General features: G+C 47.7%; 1 protein-coding gene and 1 long non-coding RNA gene across 3 annotated transcripts; one reads left to right on the top strand and one right to left on the bottom strand.

Annotated features, from left to right (window-relative positions):
* Nucleotides 1-1,903: 1,903 nt before the first annotated feature.
* On the bottom strand, nt 1,904-16,591 carry LOC122695489. The gene is made up of 3 exons (XR_006341395.1): nt 16,312-16,591; nt 4,231-4,342; nt 1,904-2,915 (listed from the first exon to the last, which is right to left on the bottom strand). It is a non-coding gene; the product is annotated as an uncharacterized LOC122695489 (long non-coding RNA).
* Nucleotides 15,492-26,405, top strand: CCKBR (cholecystokinin B receptor). Of its 2 annotated transcripts, XM_043905428.1 has the most exons (5): nt 15,493-15,774; nt 23,751-24,002; nt 24,154-24,403; nt 24,684-24,856; nt 24,981-26,405. In XM_043905428.1, exons 1-5 carry the CDS (start codon nt 15,624-15,626, stop codon nt 25,517-25,519), a joined length of 1,365 nt encoding a protein of 454 aa, XP_043761363.1. In that variant the 5' UTR covers nt 15,493-15,623; the 3' UTR covers nt 25,520-26,405. The 2 variants fall into 2 exon arrangements, with proteins under 2 accessions (XP_043761370.1, XP_043761363.1); XM_043905435.1 differs by lacking the exon at nt 23,751-24,002 and having other exon boundaries at nt 15,492-15,774.
* The last annotated feature ends 499 nt before the right edge of the window (nt 26,406-26,904 follow it).

Here is a 26,904-nt window from a genome sequence, read left to right as displayed (position 1 = left end):
CTCCACCATCCTCTCTGCTGGGTTACAGAGATGGGTGTGAACTGGGTCTGTAGATGTACCACCTAGAGATGCAGGAGTGTAGCATGCATTCAACCTCTGCTCACCAGAACTATACACACACACACACACTCGCACGCACACATACCTATTTGCACATATGCACATTGACCAGGAGACTGTGAAATCCATACAAAATGCTCTGGAGTTACCCTTCTCAGAGCACACATCTTTCTCACCTACGTAAGTCTTACACCCACACCATATATGTACATTCAGTCACACACCTCATAAGAGAGTCACACACACTCTCATACTGAGTCACACATCAATACACACAGACGCCCTCCATGGGTCTGCACACACTTGTGAACACACAAAAGCACACCTATAGCCCTCTTGTTCCAAGGTATCTTTTTTTTTTTTTACGTTTCTTTCTTTTGTTGTTGTTTTTTGTTTTTTTTTTTTACTTTTTTTTCTTTATTTATTTATTTATTTATTCAGTGGGTTTTGTCATACATTGATATGAATCAGCCATAGATTTACACGTGTTCCCCATCCCGATCCCCCCTCCCACCTCCCTCTCCACCCAATTCCTCTGGGTCTTCCCAGTGCACCAGGCCCGAGCACTTGTCTCATGCATCCCACCTGGGCTGGTGATCTGTTTCACCATAGATAATATACATGCTGTTCTAGGTATCTTTTAAATGCTCCTCCACATGGGAGGTTCACAAGTGTACCCTGCAAACAGCACTTCAATAAAGTATTTGCGTCCTCACTAAGCATTAATGGAGTTGATGGAAAAAAACCAAAGCCAATGTGAGCCAGCCAGGATAAATTCTGTCTGAATTCTGGGTTACAGGGGCAAGGGGCACAGGCTGTGTAGTAGCTGGTGGGTTGGCATCGAACAGATGGGAGTACTGATGAATGAAGAATCATTGTGCCTCAGTATAGCAAGCTTACGTATCACACTGCTCTAAGTATGCACATGTTTTCATAGACACATTCACATATACACCCTGAGCGTTGCATCTCACAGCAGGGTTTGTATCCTCAACCTCATGAGCTCTGAGGGGTTCGATCTTGCTTACTAAGCCAGAGTAGATGCCTGCTGCTTTTTCCTTCCTTCATTTCAGCCCTGGAACCTAGGACCAGGGATACCTTACCCTCAGAACTTATTCCAAGGGGAGAATAGTTTCCGGTTACCTGACCCTATCCTACCATGATGGTTCTCAAAGCTGGCCTTGGTCCTGGCAGAAATCCAGTCCTCCGGCTCTGTACAGCTTTCCAAGATATAGGGTGGAGAATGGAGGCGAGTGGAGCAGAATATCATGTCTGGGGACAATTGGAGATGAGTGTTTGGGGAGTTCTGGAGAAACTTTGACATACTTAGAAGAAGGTCTGCAGTTTTGGGGCAGAAGAGGTGTTATGGGGACTGTGGGGCAGAGTCAAATGCTGCTTTCATTGCACTTTCACCCTAGTCATAATTTTAGCTCCTCCAGGGCCTGGCCAGTCTTTGGGTGTGAGCTGTGCCAGGCAGTACTTTAAAATGTGCTTGGAATTTAATTTACCAACATTAAACTGATAAATTTATATTGCATTGACTAAGTGATGATATACTCAGAGATCAATGCCACTGAAAGAAGATTTATTACTTACAGTCCCCAGTAGGAAGAGGGCACACTATGCCATACGGTACCACATGGGGAAGCACCAGGGTTGGTCAGGAGGCAGAAGGAGCAGGAAGAAAATATGGGTAAAAAGTTTTTATTTCTATAGTGGTAGGAAGTTTTTAGGTGAGGACATCCCCTATTAGGTAGGAAACAAAACCCAATTTTGGGTTTTGTGGTTGAAAGGTTCGTAATATGACTTTCAAGCACCCACAAAAGTCAGACCACAGGGGAAATGTAAACAACATTGGTCATTAATTTTCTCATGATTTCAAGATGCTGAATCATCAGTTACAGAATATCAAGAATGATTATTATAAGTGGTACGAGAATACATGGTAGGGCCTCCAGGGCTCTGAGGGCAGGATGTGCCGATGTGTTGTCATGGAGACAGTCCCAGAGTTGTTGGTGTCCCCTACACTGACCAACCTCCTGGATACGATGCAGGTGACACAGAGGGACTCAGATGTGAAGGGCTTGAAACAAAACTTTTTCAAATAGCCACAGAAACTGAGACTGGGGCTGGAGCCAAGATGTCAGGAGAGATTATGAGGGTCATTGCACTTTCGATCATTTCAAAATCTGTGGTTATTTTGTGATAACCTCCTCACAAATTATGAGATCCATAGGGCTGGCATGGGGTGTCTTGATTATTGCTGGGTCCTCAGAGCTAAAACTATGCAAGGTTTTAGGTACCTAAATATTTATTTGACAACCAGAGATGAGAGTTGAATCAGGTAAAGATCCAATTTTGGAGGAAGATGTGTCAGTTCGCAAGAGGTTTTCCTACCATCCCTGCCCTTCAGTCATGTTAAGCTAGAATGGGTAATGAAGGCCACTTTGGTGGTTTCTGATGGATTCAGGGTGCTAAAAATAAGTTTTTCATTGATAATGTACACACCTGTCCCAAGAGAAGACTCTCTTAGAACAGGTGGCTTCTGCCACCTGGTAGAATCCTGACCAACAGCACAAGGAGGGTGATAACTGGCCATCTTGCCTATCTTAGATGCAGGAACAAAATTCTTCTGGAGTCAGCTATGCATCTTGCTGTCTTTGCTTTTCCAGGATGGGAAGATCAGATTCCTCCTGGTGGAGCCACCATCCACAAGACATCTTGAATAACCAAGCTGAGGTCCTCTAGTTGCAGACTGACACCCCTCCTGTGTGGGAGACAGCATTTTGACCATTTGGGATCAAGTTGGATAGAGTTGAGCCAGGATGGGCATCAGGGAACACAATTTTAAGTTCCTGGAATCACAACAAAACAACAAAAATAACCTTTTAGTCCAAAGAGTATTATTTACTGTGTGTCAATTGCTAGGCTAAGCACTTATCTATGTGGCAGGAAACTTCACAGAGGCATTCGTTTGGGCTTTGTTCATTTTATCCCTCCTCTCATCGTAAAAAAGTTCCTGAAGCTTTGTATCCCCCAGACTTAAAGCTTTTCAAATTGCAGTGTCAAAATAGAAATGTTCAGAAACACTCTACCCTGGCTTTTGTTTATAAAAACAGGGCTCCCAAGAGGGAGGAGACATATGTATACTTATGACTGATTCATGTTGATGTTTGGCAGAAACCAACAAAATTCTGTAAGCAATCATTCTTCAATTAAAAATATATAAATTTTAAAATAATAAAACAGAACAATTATAACAATATACTATAATAAAAAAAAAAACAGAGCTCCAAGGTTTTCACAAAAAATTCACCTAAGGGTGGATTGTGCCGAACTGTCTGTGAGGGCTTAGAGTTGAAGAAGCAGATGCTTCTGTACTTCTGAAGAAGGAGATTCTCTAAGACTAAGGGAAGAAATGGGATTCTTGAACATTATATTAGTTTTCTTTTACTGAAGTAACATATTGCCACAAATTTAATAGCTTAAAACAGTACTCATTTATTATCTCACAATTCTGAGTCAGAAATCTGAGCAGTGTGGCTCAACTGGGTCCTCTGGCTCAACTGGGCCTCCCAAAACCAAAATCAAGGTGTCAGTTGGGCTGGGCTGTTATCTGAAGTCTCTGGGAAGAGTCTGCTTCCAAGATCATTCAGTTGTTCAAAGAATTCAGTGTCTTTTGGTCGTGGAACGGAGATCTTTACTTCCTTGACACATGGCCCGTTTATCTTCAGGCCACTGGAGGCATGTTAAGTCTTTCTCATTCTCCAAATCTCTTACTCCTGCTTCTCTTATAAGACTGAGAGATACCTCCGCTTTTTAGGATCATATGATTAGACTAGGCTCATCCAGTTAATCCAAAATAATCTCCATATTCTAATTAATGTCAGCAGGTTATCAGCCTTCATTATATCTGTAAAGGCCCTTTTTGCCATAATCACAGAAATAACACCAGAGGGCAAAGATAATGGGAGCCAAAATTCTACCTATCACAGGGTTACTGGGAAGGAAAGCAGCCTGGACCCCACTTTCACCCCAGGCTTAGAATATGGAACCCTAAGGATCAAATCTTTGGAAACCGCAGAAACATCACTTTGCCCCAGGGCGTACTGGAGTCTCAAAGCAGCGTCCACTAGAGGGAGCACAGGCTTGAGTGAATGAAGCGCATACCTGCATCACCAACATGGTCCCACTGCCACACAGCCTCCTGGTCTCCAGATACTCGGTCCAACACAAAATCCACTGATATTTTTATAAGACCCTAAATTTGGAGGAAGAGAGACTGGAAAGAAAGTCACAAAATACAAGGAAATTAAATCTTCAGTAAAATAGTTGGTTAAACATTTAGATGACAATTGTCTAATTTAGAGAATCAAGGAAAAATCCAATTTTTTATGACACTAGTGGTAAAGAATCCACCTGCCAATGCAGGAGACATGGGATATACAAGTTTGATCCCTGGGTGGGGAAGATCCCTTGGAGGAGGAAATGGCAATGCACTCCAGTATTCTTGCCAGGAGAATCTCATGGACAGAGGAGCCTGGCAGCTTACAGTCCATAGGGTCACAAAGAGTCAAACATGACGGTCTGAGCACAAATGCAATCATTTGTAACTGCTATATGTAAATTATCTCATTTGGCTCTCATAGCAATAATAGGAAAATTAAATTGCTTTATGTTAATTTTTCCAAATCAGGAAACTGAAGCCCACGGAGGAGCTAAAAAAAATTACATAGGATTTTGTAAATTTGGACTTCCCCAGTGACTCAGCAGTAAAGAATCTGCCTATAATGTGGTAGAACTGCAGAAGACGCAAGTTTGATCCCCGGATCAAGAAGATCCCCTGGAGAAGGAAATGGCAACCCACTCTAGTATTCTTGCCTGGAAGATCCCATGGATGGAGGAGCATGGCAGTCTACAGTCCACAGGGTCACAAAAAGTCAGACACGACTTAGTGTCTAAGCAACAACAACAAAATTGTAAAGCTATTTATGCCAGGTCCTGGGCTAAGTGCATTGTCTCAGCTAATCTTTATAAACTATGAGAAACATGCTATTATTTCCCCATTTTGAAATGAGGAAACAAAGGCTCTGGGGGATTAGATAATTTGTCCAGTATCACAAGGCTCCTAAATCACATGGAATGAAACCTAGGTCTGTCTGTTTCTTCTGGGGAGATAAGAAATGGAACTGCCTCAGCTTGAGGCCAAGGACAGGCAAGTTCCTTCTTTTCTTGAGAATGACTGTTGCAAGCTGTGACGGCGGTAACCAGGTGGTAACCAGGGGAGAAGGAGCTACTCATGGTGCAGAGCAGCACTTGTGACTCACCAGCAAGCCAGTGTCCTGAAGTGTGATCTCAAGGCTATCTACCTAGACAAAGGACCACCCACTGCTCTGGAGAAGATCTGCTAGTTCCAGCTCTCTGCCCTCATGCATGCAGCTGTGGGAGGAGTTGGGGAGTCACCACCAGATTCCTTCAGGGGTTTCAAAACTGGGCCCCCCTGCTGACAGCCCAGCTGCTTCTGGCTAAGCTCTTCTCCCCACCCCATCTCCATCCCCACCTCTGTAGGACCTAGGTCCTCACCCATTTCCCTCACTGGGTCACTAACCTCAGAACACCTTGTCCTGGCTAAGACTTGAGATGTACATTCCCCCTCAGTGTTCCCAGTTAGCCATTTCCCCACAGGAGTTTCTTCAGCCCACCCTGCTTCACCTTTTTCTTGCTGAGGGTTTGACTGCTAATGGCAAATACAGATAGAAATAAAGTAGCCAGCTTGGGGGGAAATCAGATTCACAGGGAGTCTGGCCATCCAATCCAGGGAAGATCTGGTACAAACACTGGAGCCAGGAGCAGGAGGACAGGTGGGTGGATCCCAGCTTGCAGGCGAAGCTAGGGTTTGGTTTGAGGCTTGGATCAGAGGTAGATGATCAATCTGGGTTGAAACTTGGGTCAGGGCATAGCCCAAGTCAGCGCAGGTTTTCGGCTGCCCTAAAAGCACAAAAGGTAAGAGTTTGGGGCCAAAATGTGCTGATGGTCAATCAGTCAGATGGTTCTGAAACATCACTTAGTAGCTGGGGGACTCCGTCTCCTACAAAACTGAAAGAAATGCTTGGAGAATTAAAATGTAAATGAGATTATGAATGGAAACTGTCTATCGGTGCCTGACAGAAAGCAACTGCTTAATAATGAATGATAGCTAAGACCATTATTCTTACCTCTCTAGCAGGTAAGAATGGGAGAAGGCAACGGCACCCCACTCCAGTACTCTTGCCTGGAAAATCCCATGGACGGAGGAGCCTGGTAGGCTGCAGTCCATGGGGTCGCTAAGAGTCAGCCGCGACTGAGCTACTTAACTTTCACTTTTCACTTTGATGCTTTGGAGAAGGAAATGGCAACCCTCTCCAGTGTTCTTGCCTGGAGAATCCCAGGGACGGGGGAGCCTGGTGGGCTGTCGTCTACGGGGTCGCACAGAGCTGGACACGACTGAAGCGACTTAGCTGCAGCAGCAGTAGCAGGTAAGAATATGCCTTAGAGGGTCCTGGGGCTCATGGGTTGTGCAGCCTTCCTTGGCCTTGCGCCTAGGGGCTGTGCTGGCAATGCCAAGTCTGGCCAGCAGAGGGCGAAGTGCTGTCTTTCTCTCCCCTCCCAGCTCCCTCCCAGGCCTCAGGAGTGCTTTCCTTGCACAGCTGGGAGAATTACCCAGGGAGAAATGGAATCTTAAAATCCGGATCTTGACTGATTTAAGAAAAACCTTATTGAAATTTTCGAAAGAAGACAGCAGTGGTGCGGCTGAGCGACATTACTGAGGAAGTTATGCTAAATCAGAGCTCAAGGTATGGATACCTGTTGAGGGCAGCACATGGAATGGCTGGGACCATTCAGGACTGCCCTCTCCCACAGTTTGAAAACTCGTGCTTTTCACCCAGAATGCATGGACTCTCCCTGTGTCTGGCACTGCTTTTCCATTTTCAGTACCTTGGCCTGTTGTCCTCAGCCTTGCCCTTCACCAGCAGGTCTCACAGGGCCCCAGAGGCACAAATGTATTCCCGGAAGCCTTCTCTGTGTTTAGCCTCCTGGGTGAGCCTTCCTATGGCCCTTTTAGCCCTCAAGTAAGGCCCTGACCTGGGCCAGGACCAGTCTTCCCTCGGTTTCTTTCCTCTGCCCAACATCCCTACATGCTCCGGCTCCTGCCCATCTGTCTTCTCAGCTCACTGCCTCTTTGTTTAATCATGCCAAGAGAAGGACCTTCGATGTGGGCAGGGAGTGTGTGGGCAGGAGCTCAGCAGAGAGGCATATCTGCGCATCACAGAAATGCAGAGAAAAGAAAGGCCTTGAAAGGCGAGGGGAGGAGGCCACCCACACAGTCACAGGGGAGAGACTAAGCCACTGGGCCAGCAGGCTCCCCAAGGAGTGAATGACTGGTTTCCCTCCTAGCTCTGGATCCCAGCTGCCTGTGTGTCAGGGTCAGGGCTGTGGAGGCAGAGCGTGTTCAGGACCACCGTGCATGAACACTGGGCTCCCCAGGGCAAGTGTTGATGTTTTGTGGACCTTCAGGTTACCTGGAATAAACCCTACCTTATCAAGCAGGTTATTTGGCTGTGCATTCAACACTATGTGCTTTTCTCTTTCATTCTCTCCCTTGCATATTTACTGATGTATTGTTTATTTAAACATTCCCCTCTTATCTCAACTGTGATATAGAATATTGAAAAAAGGATCATGTGCCCACCTTGGGTAGTAGCCTGGGTGACTCAAACTTCCCCAAGGCAAAGGTGATTGTTCTAAGCCACAAGAGTCAGGCAAGGTGGACCAGCACCCCTGCAAGGCACACACGTGCATGCGTGTGCACACACATACACACACACACACGGGCAGGCACCAAAAAACAGAAAACTGACAACCTTGACAGGACAAGGCCTGAGTCAGAAAGGCAGCTTCCCTGAGGACCGAACCTGGCCCTATTTAAGGGCCTCCTGCACTTTCTTCCTTGATCTAGCTTTCTGACTTGTTCTGAAATAAGGGTCCAGGTCTCTGTCCTCTGTCTATTCATACTGACTTTGAAGTTCTCTTTCTGCTGTGATCTAACGTTCCACTGTTTCCTGGCCCTCAGCAATCTCACGTTCTCTCCAAATGTTGGCTTAATCCCTGGCACAAATAGAATCTCCTGATTCTGAGAAATGAGGTTTGACTCTGCTTAGTGTTGCATCTTCATCTCTCCTCCTTCTTCCTCGGCTCATGGTATGTCCCTCTTCCCCCATGTGAAAAAAAGTGAAAGCATCAGTCACTCATGTCAACTCTTTGAGACCCGATGGACTGTAGCCCACCAGGCTCCTCTGCCCACGAAATTTTCCAGGCAAAAATATTGGAGTGGGTAACCATTTCCTTCTCCAGAGGATCTTCCCAACCCAGGGATCAAACCCAGGTCTCCTACAATGCAGGCAGATTCTTTACCACTGAACCATCAGGTAACCCCACTAGTATCTATGACTTTTTTCCTCTTTACAAACCATCTTCTTGAAACAATTTACACCCACAAACTCCTGATCTTCACCTCCCATTACCCATCTGCACTTGGTTAGAGGGGATAAAATGAGCAAGGTACATAGGTGATGAATAATATGGAAGGCACCACAAAATTATAAGCAACTCAAGGTTCCTTGAGCATAAAAAAATAGAAAAGAAATGAGAGTAGTGTGGGGAGTGGTTTGAGAAACTGTTGGAGAAAAGGACAGATGCCAGACACTTGGAATACAGACAAGCAAAAGGGTGACAAGACATGTTAATTGTGGGACTACCATGGTGGTCCAGTGGTTAAGAACCCGCCTGCCAATGCAGGGGACACGAGTTAGATCCCTGGTCCAGGAACTAAGATCCCACATGCAGCAGGGCAATTAAGCCCATGTGCCAGGACTACTGAGGTGGTGCTCCAGAGCCTATGTGCCCCAACTACTGAAGCCCCCTCACCCTAGAACCTGTACTAGGCCACAACAGAAGTCATAGAGAGTAGCCCCCACTTACCACAACTAGAGTAAGCCTACACGTAGCAACAAAGACCCAGCACAACCAAAAACAAAATAAATAAATTTTTTAAAAGAAATGTAAGTGTGAGAATTACCGTAATGAATGAGAGATACAGGTATTACAGAAGTCCAGGGGTTAAGAGGCATCTAATCCAGATGTGTGGGGTTAAGGAAAGCTTCTCAGAGGTATTTCAGCTTCCATAAATCCTTTTCCAAGATTAGCAAACTCTCATATCCTCAATTTCTTTGAACACTCTCTCAACTGCCCTGTTAAAGAAAGCTAGTCACTGCATGACTGAGGGTGGCTTATCCACACCCACAGTCACCTGCAAGAAAGGGCAACAAGGAAGAGAGAATCCACTCCTTTCCTTGAAGAACTTGATCTGGAAGCTGTACTTAAGGCTTCCATCCACAACCGCTGTCAAGAATGTAGTCAAAAAAGCCACACTTAACTTCAGAAATCTAGGAAACATAATGTGGTTGCCATGACATTTTCATCTATATACTTATAATCTGGTTGCCATGACATTTTATTCTAAAATTATTCTTTTCTACTAGCTTTTTAAAATTGAGTCTCTACTCACATCAAAAGGTAGGACCCTCCACACGTACACTGGGTTCCATACTTTGCTGCCTTTTCTCAAGAAACTTGCATTAGTGTCTCTGTTTCTCTTGCCTCTTGGTTTCTGTCTGTCTTTCTCTCTCCTTCAGTCTTTTCTACACGTTGCAGTAATTCGATCTGCCACTAAAAACGTTCTAGTTCTTCCATATTAAAAGTCTTAAATTCCACATCCCCCTCCAGTTACTACCCTTTTTCTTTTCCTTAACCACTACTATTCAAAAAGACTTGTCTCAAGTCACCTGCTCTCCTTCCTTCCATCGCATTCAATGTTCAGTATATCTGATCCATCTTCTGTCTCTAATGAAAAGTGAAAGTCACTCAGTCATGTCCTCACTCTTTGTGACCCCATGGCCAGAATACTGGAGAGGGTAGCCTTTCCCTTTTCCAGGGGATCTTCCCAACCCAGGGATTGAGCCCAGGTCTCCCACATCGCAGGCAGATTCTTTAGCAACTGAGTCACAAGGGAAGCCCAGGAATATTGGAGTGGTTAACCTATCCCTTCTCCAGGGGATCTTCCCAGCCCAGGAATTGAACCGGGGTCTCCTGCAGTGCAGGCAGATTCTATATAAACTGAGCCATTGGGGAAGCTCTAGGACCTCACCAAAATGGCTCTTTCTGTGGCCAAGGCTCTCCAGGTCCCTGAATTCTGAGTACATTTCTCATCCTCGTTATCTTGGTCCAGAAGCAGCATTTGAATACATTCAACATGTCTCTTTTTTCTTATATGATGTCTTTCTCCCCTTGTTCTCCCCTCACCCTGCCAAATGCTCCTTCTTGGGCTCTTTTGCAGGTTGGTCTTTCTCTATCCAGCCTTTAAATAATGGTATTTTCTAGACTTCTCTCTCATCTGGTCCTCATTTCTCCTTATTCAACATACTCTCGTTAATTCTGTGGTTTGCATTAGTTCCTACAACCTATGTATTCAGCTTCCTACTTATGTGTCTAATAGGCATCTGAAACTATACTTGTCCAAAGTGGACCAGATTCCCCGGTGGGAACTTCTGTCTGATAGCTATTACTTTCTCTATGAAGTCAAGGGCTGTGTTATTTGTTGTGAGTAAAAGTTGGGGTGTGTGTGTGTGTGTGTGTGTGTGTGTGTGTGTGTGTGTGTATAGGCACTCACCAGAGTTAGAGATGCAATAAGAGAATTTATGAATCAAGAAAATTTGAAAAAAAAATTGCAAAATGAGAAGAAGAAGGTGACCAGAGAAACAATAAAATTTCTACTCATTCTGGGAAGCAGCATACTAGGAGCACCTGAATTCTGATTTCCCAACTCCCTGGCTTTGAATTATGGCTTTTTTTTCACCTAGTAGCTTTGTGACTTTGGATAAGTTACTCAAACTCTCTCTGAGCCAGTTTTTTCATTTAAAATGATAATCAATTATATTGTGCTCAAATTTGCAGTTTTTTGTGAGGATTAAAGGCCATATGCTTGGAACAGTAGGTGATTATCAAAATTTCACCAGAAATATTATTCATTTTAAATTTCATCCTTCTCTGTCACTTTCCACAAACAAATGGCCTCTAAATTCTGTCTCTCATTCAGCCTTGCAAGGCAGGAGACATGGGTTCGATCCCTGATCAGGGAACTGAAATTCTACATGCCAAGAGGCAACTAAGCAGGCACACAGCAACTACTGAGCCTCCTTGCCACAGCTGGAGGGTCCCTGTGCCACAGTGAAAGATCCCGTGTGATGCCACAAAGACCCGAGGATGCAACCAAATAAATAAATAAACATTTAATAAATAAATAAATAATGTCCCTCTTCCTTCTAAGTATCTCTCAGATCCATCTTTTCCACTACTTCCATGACTTTAGTTCAAACTACTGTGAGTTCTTCCCTGAATTACTGTCATGGATTCCCAATTGATCCCACTCCTAAAGTGGCTCTCCACACCAGTTGCTACTGCAATCTTTCCAAGGTTTCCTAAATCTTAACAAATTCCCAGTGTCCTCACTTCTTCCTTGCATGGCTTGCAAGAGTCTGCATTTGCTACCTCCTGAGATGAGAGGTGTGTTACTTTCTAGGGCTACAGTAACAAATTATCATGAAATTGGTAGCTTAAAAACATGTGTTTATTAGCTCACAGACAGTATAGCTGGGTTCTTTGCTCAGAGTGGTTATCACCAGGCAGAACTCAGAGTGTCATTCAGACTCAATTCTCTTCTGGAGGCTCTGGGAGAAAATCTGCTTTCAGGTTCATTCTTCTTATTAGCAGGATCCAATTTCTGTGGTTGTAGGACTATGGTCCCTATTTTCTTATTGGCTGTCAGCCAGAGATGGCTCTCAACTAGAAGCCATTCTTAGGCATTTGTTGTATGCCCTCCTCCATCCTCAAGCTAACTACAGCCACCCCCATTCCTTGCGTCATTGCCCCCTCCATTTTCAAGCCAGCTACCTTCTATCAAATCTTGTTCTTCACATCTCTTTGACTTCCTCTTCTGCTGCCAACCAGAGAAAACTTGTGGCTTTTGAAGGGATTCATATGATAAGGACAAACTGGATAATCTACTATAAGGTCAACTGATTAGCATTGTTAATTATATTCACAAAAATCCCTCTTGCCCATGTACCATAATCTTAGGAGTAGTGTCTTGTCACATTCACAAGTTCCACCCACACCCGAGGGAAGGAGATCATACAAGAGTGACAGTCATTAGGAATCACCTTGCAATTCTGCCTACCCAAGAGGGAAAGCAGGGAGAAACACCCCTGAGAAATGCTGAGATCTTGAGCTGAGATCAGAAGGATGAGTAGAAGTTAACTGAATAAGGAAGGAAACCTTCCAGAGAGAATGTGCAGAGGACATGTAACTAAAAGACATACATCCAAAAACTGAACTAAAAGAAGGCAAGTGTCTTCAGTGGAGAGAACAAGAACCATAGTGATTTGAAACAAGGTAGTTAGAGAGGTCAGTAGTAGTCAGGCCATGCAGACTTCATCAGTTCAGTTCAGTTCAGTTGCTCAGTCGTGTCCAATTCTTTGTGATCCCATGGATTGCAGCACGCCAGGCTTCCCTGTCCATCACCAACTCCCTTACTCAATCTCATGTAAGGAAACTTACTCAACCTCATGTCCATCGAGTCAGTGATGCCATCCAACCATCTCATTCTCTATCATCCCCTTTTCCTCTCACCTTCAATCTTTCCCAGCATCAAGGTCTTTTCAAATGAGTCACTTTTTCACATCAGGTGGCCAAAGTATTGGAGTTTCAGCTTCAGCATCAGACATTCCAATGAATATTGAGGACTGATTTCCTTTAGGACTGGCTGGTTGGATCTCCTTGCAGTCCAAGACTTCATAGACTCTATTAAAATGCTTTCTCTATTCCCAGAGCAGAAGTCCAAAGAATGGCATAATCAGATTTGTATTCCAAACACAGCACTCTGGTTACAAGGTGGAGGGTGGATATAAAGAGGCATCCATTAAAATGTGGACAACTTAGGAAGCTGGGAGAATAGTACAAGAAACAATGGGCAATGTCAGTGGAGATACAAGCATAATGATTCAAGGAACACTCAGTAGCTAACATCAACAGCACTTCGTGATTGATTGAACATGGGAGAGAAGCTGTTATGTTCCCCAGGAAGCAGACTGGAAGACAGAGATTACTGTGGAGGATGTTTACTAAGGAGTGCTCTCTGAGTCAACACCTGTGTAAGAAAGAGGATGAACGTGGGATCCAGGAAAGGGAGAAGCTGAGCAGCCCAACAAAGACCTCAATCAACCCCAGCGAGGAGCTGGGAACATCTTTCAAAGTTGCCCTCTGTCGGAGTGAGGGAACTGAATCTTTATATCTTCCTGCTGATCAGTCATTGACTGCAGGATGCCTCAGAAAGGGAACCTGACCTTGAATGAGCTAGCTTTCTTCAGCTCAGGCAACTCTTGAAGGGACTGACAGTTGAGGGCTATCTTCCAGCAGCATTCTCTGTGAAAAAGGAGACTAAATTCTTCTCTTTCTTTTTGAGCAGAAATCTGGGCTTTTCATCACAACCTTCACCATAGGGGTGCAGGAGAATAAGGGAGTGGGGCATTCAAGATGATCTGTAAATTTCTGATCTGTGCATCTTGATGGATCACTTAGGACCATATGTTGTCATCACAGATTTACCTGTCATTTTCCCCTACTAGCTTGGGAAATTGGCACTGACTGTATTGGACAGCTAGTGTACAACCCTATACCTGGCACATTGCTGAATAAGTGAATGCCAGTCTATTTCTCCTATTTCCACTCCACTCCCCTCCCCCCTACATTGCCTTTGCTTCCCTGCCCCCACACCCTACCCTCATCCAATATGGGAAAAGCTCAGCGGGTTATCTGAGCCCTCACCTGTGCTGGAGCTGAACAAACAGCAAATCCGGCTGCTATGGTGGGGAAGGCAGGCGGTGCCAGGAGAAGGGGGGTTGGGTTGACGACATTCCCACTGACCTCAGGCTTAAATCCTCTTTCAATATCTTTAGCCTCTATAAACTCAGTGCTAGCTGGATCAGGTCCTCTTCAAAAGACTAACTGGATAAGTTTCTGAATTCCCGATAAACTCAGACCTCGCCCCCCTGTCTAATGTTCTCTTTGAGTGATAACTCCCACCTCTGACAGCTACCGCTGTCAGGCCAGAGAATGAAATCCCCAGTTAGTTGAAGTTTCTTCGGAATGAAGAAGAATGACACGGAGCAGGGAGGAAACATTAGTGGGGGCAAGTCCCACCCAAGTAGCGGAACCCACCGCAGTCCTGCGCATGCCCGCTTCAGCTGCGTTCCCGGTGCACCCTAGAGCTCCCCTTCCAGCCCCCCAACCCCCCAGCACCCCCACCCCGCGCCACCGTGGGAACCTGACGCCCTACACCGGCTGCTACACCTGCGCTGAGAACAAACAGGGAGCTTCAGTGTGTGGGGTGAGGGTGGGCGCTGCCTGGAGACCACAGAGAAAGCCAGCCGCCTCCTCCCTGGTTAAGCCTGCGCTGGGCTGGGAACCGAACCATACCCCACCTTCACCCCGCCTCACTCCTGTTTATCCCGGGGAGTTCTCGCCGCTACCCCGGCCGCCCCTCGATCCCCAAGTCACTCTTCCTCCAGGCAGCCCTTTCCCCCAGCGGAGCGGGAAAGCTGCCCCATCCCCATCGTTGCCCGCTGGGGAGGGTTCCTTGGGCGCTTTGCGTGGAAGCCTGGGTGTTGGGCCTGATGTAGGAGGTGAGGGTGCGGGGAACAAATGCGGGGGCTACCCCGAGGCGAAGAGCTGCAGGGAAAGACCAGCGATGGTGTCACGGTCACTGCGGCCACTGCGGCATAGTAGGGTACCGTGGCGCTTCCCGCGGGCTAAGGCGTCTGCGCCGCAGCCGGTGATCCCAGCGTCTTGGGGGCCACCTCCTGGTTCCCCGACCCACCAGGAAAAGATGCTAAGCCCCGCGGCAGCCGCGCCCTGTCCCTCTTAACGCTGCCTTCTTACCCAGCCTCGCTCCCCGCAACCTCTCCATCCACTACTAACCTCTCCCCAAACCTCGCCAACACACACAGATACACACGCTCCCGAGAATTCCCCGGAATCGGGACTCTGGTGAAGGGGAGCGGGCGGGAAGGAAATCTCTAAGAGAAGAAGGGAGAAATCTAGGGGGTGGGGTGCGGACAGCCCCGCCGGGCGGAGGCAGGACAGCGCCCGGGCGAGGGGCGGAGGGGCGCGAGTAAGTCAGGAGCAGGAGAGGGAGGCGGAGAGTCCCCTGGCTGGACAGAGGCGGTCCCGAGCTCCGGAGGGAGGCGAGCAGAGGCGGGGCGCGCAGAGGCGGAGCGGAGGGACAGGGGCCAAGGTTGGGGGCGGGAACCAGGCGGGGCGCGAGCCGCCGCCGGAATCGCGGCGGGAGCAGGTGGAGCCGCAGCGGGAGCTCGCCCGGGCGAGCGCTGGGAGGCGGCGGCTGAGCCGTGGCCATGGAGCTGCTAAAGCCAAACCGGAGCGTGCTGGGATCCGGACCCGGGCCGGGGGCTTCGCTGTGCCGCCCAGGGGGCCCCCTCCTCAACGGCAGCGGCACCGGCAACCTCAGCTGTGAGCCCCCACGCATCCGCGGAGCCGGGACACGAGGTGGGTGCCTCCCTAAGCCCCCTCCGCGAGCTCCTTCTCACTGCACCCCACAACACTCACAGAGGCCCCCATAGCCTCCTCAAACGCCCACACTGTCCCTTCATAGTACTCCCTCCGTCCCCAGACAGCTCCCCTGCCACGTCTGTCCTTCACAGCTGATAAAACTCCACCGCAGCTTCACACTACCTGGTCAGAGTCCCTTCGCACCCTGGTCCCCTCGCCACCTCCAGAGCTCTTGGTCACCCCCAAAACGCAGCATCTTCGCCAACACACAGCCCACTGCTAGAGAGAGACAGTGAGAAGGCAAGGACCTCCTCTGGCCAATCCCTTCCAAGTCTCTCCTCTCCTTCTGCAGTCAGTTCAGGGAGACTCAGTGGGAAAGGAAAGGAAGGAAGGAAGAAAGGCAAGAGTGGGGGGATGAAGGGGACTGGCTGCAGGCAGAGGCAGTCTGGAAGACCTGAATGGGAAGTTACAGACAATTACAGTCTCCTGTGTTGCCCACCCCAACCCCTTGCCTTCCCCAAGAGATCCCCTAACCTGAATTAGGCTGGAGGTTGGGTTGGGGGCTGCTCTCCACTGCCCTCTTCCTCAAATCTCCTTGCCTCCCAAGCTGGAGTTCTTCTCAAGGCTCTATATCCTCTCTCTTTTGGTGTCTGCAAGTAATGTCTCTAGGTCCCTTCCAAGCCCCCTCTCCATCCTGCCTTTCCTTAGGTTTCACCCTTCTAGAGCCTGGCTGCCCCATTCATCATCCCCTCCCTTGTACCACCTTTCTCTCCCACCCCCAGGCTGCTTTCACTCACCCAGTCCCTGCAATGACTTTCACTCCTCCCGTCACTCAACATCTACATTTTCTTGATGACCCAGCTCAAGTCATATTTTCCCCTTCCCATACCTTTTCTTTCCTTGAGTGGTTACTAGACTCCTGCTACTATAGTCCCTGGGCTAGGTGCCAGGTACAGAGGACTAAACTAGACCCAGTCTGGACTCTCATCTTCAATGCAGGAAAGAGACAAAAACCGATGGGAAAACCACAGTCAGCATTTAGAATTCCCATAAGAGGGACCAAATTGTGGGCACCCAAAGGAGATGGGATCTGAAACTTCAAAGAGGGAACCTTGAAGTTGGAGTTCAGGAGGCAGAAAAGTAATAAGTGGCATTCCAGGAGAGGGAATAGCATTAAGCAGGAAAGTATTCCAAGCTCTAGAAGGGAAAATGGGAATAAATTGTAACTGAACGATTTATTCACCTCCATAAAATATGGGATGCTTTCTCAGCTCGTTGTTATACACTCTCTCATTCTTACACTTGGATACTTTCACTCAACAAATATTTATTGAATCAGAGATTGTGCTAGCCACTAGGGACAAGAGTAAACCAAAACTGTCACAGTTCTTATTTCAAGGAGCTCACAGTTCAGTGGGGGAGGCAGACAAGTAAGCAGGGAATTGCCGGACAAAGAGGGACGTGCCTTGAGAGGGATGTGGGAACACAGAAGAGGAGCACCTCTAGCCTAGCTTAGCTTTGGGAATCAAATTTGGCCTCCTGAGGAAGTAGAGGGTAAATTGAAATAAAAAGTAAAATGCTGAAGGAAGTACTATGTGACAACCTAGAGGAGTGGGAGGGGGTGGGAGGTGGGAGGGAAGTTCAAGAAGGAGGGGACATATTGTATACATGTGGCTGATTCATGTTGATGTATGGCAGAAACCAGCACAATATTATAAAGCAATTCTCCTCCAATAAAAATTTAAAAAGAAAAAAGCTGAGGGAAAGTCAGCCAAATGAAGGGGCAGGAAAGGCAAAAAGCATCTCAAGCAGAGGAACAGTATGTATAAACACCCAGAGTTTAAATCCACAGCACTTTCGTTCAGTGTATCACAGTTTCTGAGTGCCTGGAACATGTACCATAAGAGAAGAATGATCAACACTCAGGATGAAGACCAGCCTAGAGAGATCCCAGAGAAATATATGGAACTGTCTAAGGAGTGTGGATTTTATCCTGAGGTCAATTGAAACTACCGAAAGGTGCAGTCATGCTGCCAGGATTAGTTCTGTAGTAAAGAGGATGGATCGGAGGACAAGAGATGGGGAGAGGGGCATCCTTTCGAAGGCTATTATGTTACATTGGCCCTGGTGAAAGATGATACTGGCTTAGGCTAAGCTATTGGCAGTGGAGATGGAGAGAACTGGATGGCTTGGAGAGACACTTCACTTCCTTGGTGGCTCAGATGGTAAAGCATCTGCCTACAATGCAAGAGACCCGGGTTCACTCCCTGGGTTGGGAAGATCTCCTGGAGAAGGAAATGGCAACCCACTCCAGTATTCTTGCCTGGCAAATCCCATAGATGGAGGAGCCTGTAGGCTACAATCCATGGGGTTGCAAAGAGTCGGACACAACTGAGCGACTTCACTTCAGGAAGTGAAATCCACAGAACTTGATGATTTATTAGAAATGGAGAGGGAAGAAGAGGTCAAGGGACGACATCCAGGTTTCTGGCTTAGACAACTGGATGGTTGTTGTGCTGTATATTGAGGATAACAAGGAAGCAGAAACAGCTTTGAAGGAGGAGATTATCCATTCAATTTGGAACCCACTGAGTTTAAATGCTAGTGAAATATCCAGGTGGAGTTGCCCAGTAAGCTGTTGAATCCAAGGATCTGGGAGGTACTGGGAGCTGGAAATGCAGACTTGACAGGTTTTTGTTTGTCTAGAGGAGGTAATGAAAGCCATGAGACTAGATTAAATCATACAAAGATTGTGTCAGATTTAAAAAAAAAAAAAAAAAAAGAGGTCCTGGGATAGGACCTTGAGGAAGACCAATTTTTAAAAGCCAAGCAGAAAAAGAGGAGTCCATGAAGGAGATCTTGATGAAACCATTAGAGACAAGAAAGCAAGGAAGAAAGAAAAAAAGGAAAATTTCAAACAGGGTATCACATGCTGCCCATTTAAGTCAGATAAGGTCAGAATAGCATCCTTCGGATTCAATGGAAAGGACATCTTAGGAGGAGCTGTGGAGTTAGGATTAGGATGTTATTACTGACTATGGTCAGTTGAAGTTTGAGCCATGGAGCAGGGGTTATGAGACGTGAACTAAGGCATGCAGATAAAAACTTCCATATGTTTTGAAGAGAAAGAGAGAGACAAAGAAAAAACAGGATAGTTCTAGAAATAACATGAGGTTGGGGAAGTGTGTGTGTGTGTGTGTGTGTGTGTGTGTACATGCTTGTGCACATATAGTTTGTCTTTTGAATGTGTATGTGTTGCAGAGACAAAACCATTTTTTAAATGTTGATGGGGAATGGGCCAAGAGAGAGGAAGGTTGAAGTGCAGAAGACAGAGAGGCTAGTTGATAGAGTAAGGGACCTTGAGCAAGCAGAATGTGCAGTGATTCAGAGCCCAAGTCATCTAGACGCTGCTGCCCACACACACCTGGATGTGACACCCAGCAGTGACTGTCAGCCACACTCACTCAGCTATTACCCCCAAGATGCATCTCACCCAGGCTCACCCAGTGATCCCAGTAGAAATGTGGCTGTTACCCACGTTATTCTGAGATAATCTGCATACACTTAAATGTTTCCCATGTTCACTCAGAAACTACACACAGGATGGACTTGTGGACACAGAAGGGGAAGGAGAGGGTGGGACAAACTGGGAGAATAGCACTGATGTATATGCATTACCGTTTGTAAACCAGATAGCTCGTGGGAGGCTGCCGTATAGCACAGGAAGCTCAGCTCAGTGCTCTGGTGACCTAGAGGGGTGGGATGAGGAGGGGTGGGAGTGAGGCTCGGGGGGAGAGGAGGTAATACAGCTAATTCATGTTGTTGTGCAGCAGAAACCAACACAACGTTGTAAAGCAATTATACTCCAATTTTAAATATAAAAAAAAATGGGAAATAAAGAAGCTGCCCACAGAAAAACAGATGCCACCCACACTTACTTTAATATTGCCCACTGTCATTTCGATATTCCTGATCCATCAAACACACATGCTTTCATTTTTTTTATTATCCACATATAATCAAATATTGCTCATGCTTACTTAAGGAACCCATCTCCAGGTATTACCTATAAAGTCATAGATATAACTCTTACATATTCAGATAATACCTGCAAAGACTCAAATACTACCTGTGGTCACTCAGACGCTCAGTTATTTTACTCAATCAGGTTAACATCCTAATCTGTTAACATCTCATATTTACACTCACTTAAATATTGCCCACATACACTTTCATATTACTTCTGGCCAGTCATCTAGGACCACCGTCAGCTGGATATTTCCCTCATTCACATACAGACCTCTGAATGTAAACCATGCTTCCTGTAGATGTTATCTACAAAACGAGATGTTATCTGTAGACCCTGGCTCATTCAAATGTTACAACACTTACTCAGATATTACCTAAGCTAAAAAGTAACTCACACTCAATCAGATATTACCTATAGACACATAGCTGTTACCCTTCTCTAGATAATGCCCACAGAAATATATGTTAACCTCACCCACCCAGATATCATCTCTAAGACTCAAGTACTCCCAAGGCTCACTCTGCTCCTGTTCACAATCAGTTAGATGCTATCCATGCTCACCACAGAGGCATGGGTAGCACTTTGATGTCTGTGTGATGGGTAACCAGATCCAACACACCAGTGAACGGCAGGATCTGAGGCATCAGCAGCTTCACTGTTCTGTAGAATCATTTCTTAGAAAAGCCTATTCTTGTTTTATGTGACATCATCTGGATTTTTGTACCCACAGTTGTCTGCCCACAGAACAAATGCAGATGCTCTAGACCAGAAGCAGAACTGAACTGTTCTAGTCTTCTGAGTCCCCTGGTCTGATTTCTGGTCTGCTCGCATGGCACAGTGGTAAAAGAACCCACCTGCCAATGTAGAAGATGTAAGAGACTCAGGTTCAATCCCTAGGTCAGGAAGATCCTCTGGATGAGGGCATGGCAACCCACTCCAGTATTCTTGCCTGGAGAATCCCATGGACAGAGGAGCCTGGCGGGCTACAGTCCATAGGGTCACAAGGAGTCCGACATGACTGAGCGATTTAGCACACACTCATCCCCAGCAGAATGACACCCACAGGTAGACTGTCAAGGCACTGATGGCTGTACCCCAGGTGAATGAATAAGAAATGTGCTTTTCACAATTCAGAGTGCCATCCAAGCTTTAGGTGTGGTTATTGAATCAAGAAGTAGCAGAAAGGGAACTCCTGGTGGTCCAATGGTTAGGACTCAGTGCTGTTACTGCCAGGGCTCCACAGTGCAGCAAAAAAAAAAAAAAATTTAGTTGAAGAGAAACATCTGGGGGACAAAGGAGGGTGTGAGAGAGATAATAGAACAAGAGAGATAAGGGATGGGAGGAGAGGAGAGGAGAGGGGCATAGAGGGGCAGTGGACTGAAAGGAGACACAAAAAATTCAAGACAGACCACCTGTTCTATTTTCTTGGGTCCAAGGACCTCTCTGACAGAGATCCCCCCTCCCAAAGTTCTTTATTTCCCCCTATACACACATACACACACACACCTCAAATTGTCACACATAAGCAAACCTTCCATAAGCCTTCCCTGCCGAGAGGGAGCCCAGCTTCTAAATGAGACATAGATGGTTTGTGTATAATAGTAAAAGTAACACCTCCCAAATCACAACCTGTTATTGACCCCTTCCCCTGTACCACCCAAAAGATTCTCCAACATGGGTCTCCAAAGAAACGGAGGCAGCGAAGCAGCAAGGAGAGCGCATGCTGGAGCTTTAGAAGCACAGAGATGAAGGATGGATGGGGAAAAACAGAGCAGATGCATTTATGTGGACAGTGACAGAGATCCCTTTCAGATTCATTAGCAAGCAGGTGTTAACACCTCCTGTGCAGGGAGCATTATGCCAAATGCTAGGGACATGCTGAAGAACAGGATGGGCATTGCCCCTTCCCTCAAGAGCTCATAGGCTAGTGGCAGAGACAGAACATGAACAAAATAATACGGTAAGAAATGCCAGGGTAGAGTATGGTAGTGGCAGCATGATGAATGACAGAGAAGTGAGGGGGTAGCAGGAGACAAAGCATTTTGGAAATGTAGAGACAGGATTCTGTTCTGATCTGGCTCCTTACTTGCTGTATGCTCTGAGAAAGTAATGTCGTGGCTGGATTCAGTGAGGGTACTGTGCTGCTTAGTCGCTCAGTCGTGTCTGACTTTTTGCGACCCCATGGACTGTAGCCTGCCAAGTTCCTTTGACCATGGGATTTTTCATTCAAGAGTACTGGAGTGGGTTGCCATTTCCTTCTCCAGGGGATCTTCCCAACCCAGGCATCAAACCCACATCTCCTGTGTCTCCTGCATTGCAGGCATTTCAGTTAGGAGGTTTCTTGTATATAGCACTTCCTTGAAGTCTACAACAACTTCTGGATAAGTATGTAACTATTGATATGGGGGGAAAAAAACAGTTTAATTTGGGAGTTAAGGCAAAAGTCAGCCAATGTATGGGGCTATGAAGAATGATGCAGCTCTGGGCCCTTCCCTCCCCTCAACCTGGTAGGCTCTGTCCCTGCCCTCTCTCCTTCCAGCCTCCAGTCTCCCTCACACCGAGGCCATGAGCACGGGTGACTGGGTCCATTTTAATTCAATTCAGTTTTGTCTTGGTTGTGACATGGCAGCCCAGTGATGAATCCTTCCCCCCAACAGGCAAGGACACAAGTGACCGGGGTCAGCCCTTGTCTAGCCCAGCAGCGCTATGTGTGCTTCCTGTGAGCTCCCAGAGCATTCTGTTATTCTTCAACCTCACTTCTTATCACACTGTGTGACATATCTATTTATATGTCTGAGTTTCCCCCTAGACTTCTAGAATGTGAGCGCTCAGATGAGAGCTCTCGGGGCATTTGTCATGTTCATCTCTTTGTCCCCAGTGCCTAGTATAAAGATAATCCTCTGCAAATGCTTGTGGAGTGAGAGTGAATGTTTATAGATAATTAAAATACAAGGCAGAAAGTAAAGGCCATTCTAACAGATGTGTAGGGAACATGCATGGGTCAGAGGAAGGGGAGATTAGCTCCAAATAAGGTGCCCAGAGAGGCCTTATAGAGGAGGGAGCAGTCAGTCCGAATCTTGAAAGACAATGGTAAGTAGGGGTTCACCAGATAACAGAAAACAAGTTTGTTATTGAGAGTCATTAATTGGGGGGAGGAGGGTATTAATAGTGGTGGGGGTGTGGTGAAAGAGCATTTTAGGCTGAGAAACCAACGTGAGCAAGAGCAAAGGAGAGTCATGAGTGCACCTGATGCCTTCCAGAAACTGAGTCATCTGGTGGCTTAAATGAGTGCATTGCAGGGATGAGAGCGGAAAAGGCCAGTTCTGGGAGAATCTTGATGACAAGCTGAAGACAGTTGAGAGTAGGTAAAGGGTCTTTTTGCTTGTTTTTTTAGTGATTATTTTTGTTTTTTAAGACAATAAAGACGATCAGACCTGTGTCTCAAAAGATAGCGGTCAACAGGGTTGAATGCTACCAGGAAGTCATCAAGTAAAATAGGCTGAGAAGGGACCTTTGGATTTGGTAGTTAACGCTTAGTAACCATGAGAAGAATTGCAATGAACACTTGTGAACAGTAATGGGGAAGAGGTCACTGGCTGGTAATAGATTGAGGAGTGGATGAAAAGGTGCAAATAATCTCTTCGAGAAGTTTGGCTGCAAAGAGAAGGAAGGATTTGGAGCAAAGCTTGAGAACAGACAGGGTTTCTTAAGGAAGGGTAGAGTTAGGCCACTTTAACCAGGCTTCTAGAGGTTAAAAGGATAACAGATTCAAGTTCACCATTTACTGAGTGGGTCCTGGGCCAGTGGGGGAGGGGGGAGGATTTGGGAAGCAGGGGATCTGACTGGGTAGTAGGGCTTGAAGAGTGGGGAATAAGTGAGACTGGACAGCCCAGCTGAGTTGGGGCCAGACCCCCTATTGCCACCTCACCTCTTTCCTACCCAGAACTGGAGCTGGCCATTAGGGTCACCCTCTACGCTGTGATCTTTCTGATGAGTGTTGGAGGCAACGTGCTCATCATCGTGGTCCTGGGGCTGAGCCGCCGTCTGAGGACCGTCACCAATGCCTTCCTGCTCTCACTGGCAGTCAGCGACCTCCTGCTGGCTGTGGCTTGCATGCCCTTCACCCTCCTGCCCAATCTCATGGGCACATTTATCTTCGGCACAGTCGTCTGCAAGGCGGTTTCCTACTTCATGGGTAGGTAAACAATCGCCCTGCCTGCCTTGGCCCTCTCCTCTCCTAAAGTCCTTGCCGAATGTAGGGGTCTGTCTTCGTCTGGAGTGTGGAGGTCACCCTGGGGAGTGTGTAGCGCAAGTTTCCTAGGTAACCCTTTCCTCTTCCTTCCTAGGGGTATCTGTGAGCGTGTCCACGCTAAGCCTCGTGGCCATCGCCCTGGAGCGATACAGCGCCATCTGCCGACCACTGCAGGCGCGCGTTTGGCAGACGCGCTCCCACGCGGCTCGTGTGATCATAGCCACGTGGATGCTGTCCGGACTGCTCATGGTGCCCTACCCAGTGTACACGGCCGTGCAGCCAGCGGGGCCTCGTGTCTTGCAATGCATGCACCGGTGGCCCAGTGCGCGGGTTCGCCAAACCTGGTGAGGGTGCCTATTAGCCATTCCTGAGAATTCCCTTCTCTTATCTCCATCACTCACAAGCATTACCCAGAACCTTGCTCCAACAAGTACCACGACCCACCACCCTGGGATCCCCACTCAGGGCTCCTCCCCAGTTCTCTAGCCCTTCCCAGCTGTACCCCCAATCCTACCTCTACCTCTGGGACGCGGTCACCAGCCCTAGAAACAGTTCTTCAGTCTTCCTCCATCAGTGATTATAGCTGGACAGGGACCCGCTGATTGGTCTGCGCTCTGTCTCCAGGTCGGTACTGCTGCTCCTGCTCTTGTTTTTCGTGCCTGGGGTGGTTATGGCGGTGGCCTACGGGCTTATCTCCCGTGAGCTCTACTTAGGGCTTCGCTTTGACGGTGACAGTGACAGCGAGAGCCAGAGCCGGGTCGGAAGTCAGGGAGGGCTGCCCGGTGGCACAGGACAAGGTGGGTGAAATCCAGGAGGGGGCGGGACTTTGTGAAGGGGCGGGGCATAAAGTGGGTGGGGCGGAAAGGTGTGCGATTTAGAGGATTCAGCCTCCAAATCTGACCGCGTATGGTCTGGGCTCAGGTCCTGCCCAAGCGAACGGACGTTGCCGGTCTGAGACCCGGCTGGCGGGTGAGGACGGCGACGGCTGTTACGTGCAGCTTCCGCGCTCCCGGCCTGCGTTGGAGATGTCTGCGCTGACCGCGCCCACGCCCGGCCCAGGATCCGGCACCCGGCCTGCCCAGGCCAAGCTGCTGGCTAAGAAGCGCGTGGTGCGGATGTTACTGGTGATCGTTGTGCTTTTTTTCCTGTGTTGGTTGCCCGTGTACAGCGCCAACACGTGGCGCGCCTTCGACGGGCCCGGCGCACATCGCGCACTTTCGGGTGCGCCCATCTCCTTCATCCACTTGCTAAGCTACGCCTCTGCCTGTGTCAACCCCCTGGTCTACTGCTTCATGCACCGTCGCTTTCGCCAGGCCTGCCTCGACACCTGCACCCGCTGCTGTCCCCGGCCTCCGCGGGCTCGCCCCAGACCTCTGCCGGACGAGGACCCTCCCACCCCCTCCATCGCCTCTCTGTCCAGGCTGAGCTATACCACCATCAGCACGCTGGGGCCTGGCTGAGGGGTGGAGCGGGAGCGGGGCTGAGGCAGGACAGACGGATTCCGACCCGCTCAGCCCCTTCCAAACACACAAGAGACGCAGACCAGCTGACGCGAGAGACTGACTAACCCCAATGGCCAGGAAAGGGTGGCTTACCTGACTCGAAGGAAACAAACCAGACCCTCACACAGGAAAGGAGGCACTCAGTGAGGGACTGAGCCCGGCACACAGACTTGGCACTGACCTTGGACAGACCCAGCGTCCCTAGCCGTGGACTGTCTCCACACTGTGGAGACCAACGGGGGCTGACCTGCCTCTCACACATATAGCAGTGGCATTGAGTCTTTCAGGGCTCTGGAGCCTGGCACAGGAATGACTCCTGAGATGCTCCGCTCTGCCCCTCATTTGACCTCACAGTGCCCTTCCCCAATCAGTGCTGCAAACACCAACCTGCCTAATCTCACACTTCCCGGACCAACAAGCTGTTTTGCATCAAGTCCCTTCATTCCTTTCCAGTTAAATGCTATCAGCCTGCCCCTCACCGGACTTTTTCAAGAAATAATAAATGACTTGGTTTCCCCCTCAATTTCCTTTTTGGACTTTTCTGGGGCACGTGAGGGGGCACGGGATTTGGGAGTCTTCTCTGTCAGGTCCCTCCCCCTGCTGCTCACTCCTGTGCATGACCCCCTGCCAATAAGCACGTGGTCTGAGTCTAGACGAGGCTGTGTGAATTCTCTCCGAGTGGTCAACCTGGACCCACCTCACACAACAGTCATGAAGCTGGGAATGAGGATAGGGTGGGATACCCATGACACATCATCATTCCTAAGCACACTGTCCTAAAGTGGTCCCCTTGTTAGGGTACTGTATTAATAGATGCTTATTAAAATTTTAATGAAAAAAGGAAGCACTGTATGTTAAGACTCAGTTTATTCACTGTGTATTTGTAATAATATGGGGTCAGAACATAACAGATATACAGAATTAAAGGGTTGGGCCTTTCAATGCACTGTTACCTGTGGGAGCACCTTTTACTGGCCTGCAACAAGGGGAGGTGCAGTGGGAAAGGAGGTGGGGGACTGAACCTGAATAAAAGTCCCGGAAATCAGTCTCCCTCTTGACTATAAGACTGATCCAGCCCCAGAGAGAGGCAGAGACAGAAAATCACCCCTCCACACATACAGTGACAAACCAGGAAGAATAGGTGATCTCAGCGAGGGAACATACAGAAATAGACAGAGGTGTGGTATGCGAGGAGAGGCCTCCTTGACACTTCATCTTGTAACAGGTGGAGAAACTGAGACCCAGCACAAGAAAGAAAGCTGCTCAAGGTCATACAAGAAATTAAAGCAAGACAGAAATAATCTTATTGAAGTAGACACTGAGCTGGAGGTGAAAGAGAAGCC

The sequence above is a fragment of the Cervus elaphus genome, chromosome 1, assembly GCF_910594005.1.
Source record: "Cervus elaphus chromosome 1, mCerEla1.1, whole genome shotgun sequence".
In the NCBI taxonomy this organism is placed as follows: domain Eukaryota; kingdom Metazoa; phylum Chordata; class Mammalia; order Artiodactyla; family Cervidae; genus Cervus; species Cervus elaphus.
Note: the sequence above shows the minus strand (reverse complement) of the source record. Positions and strands in the feature narration are given on the sequence as shown.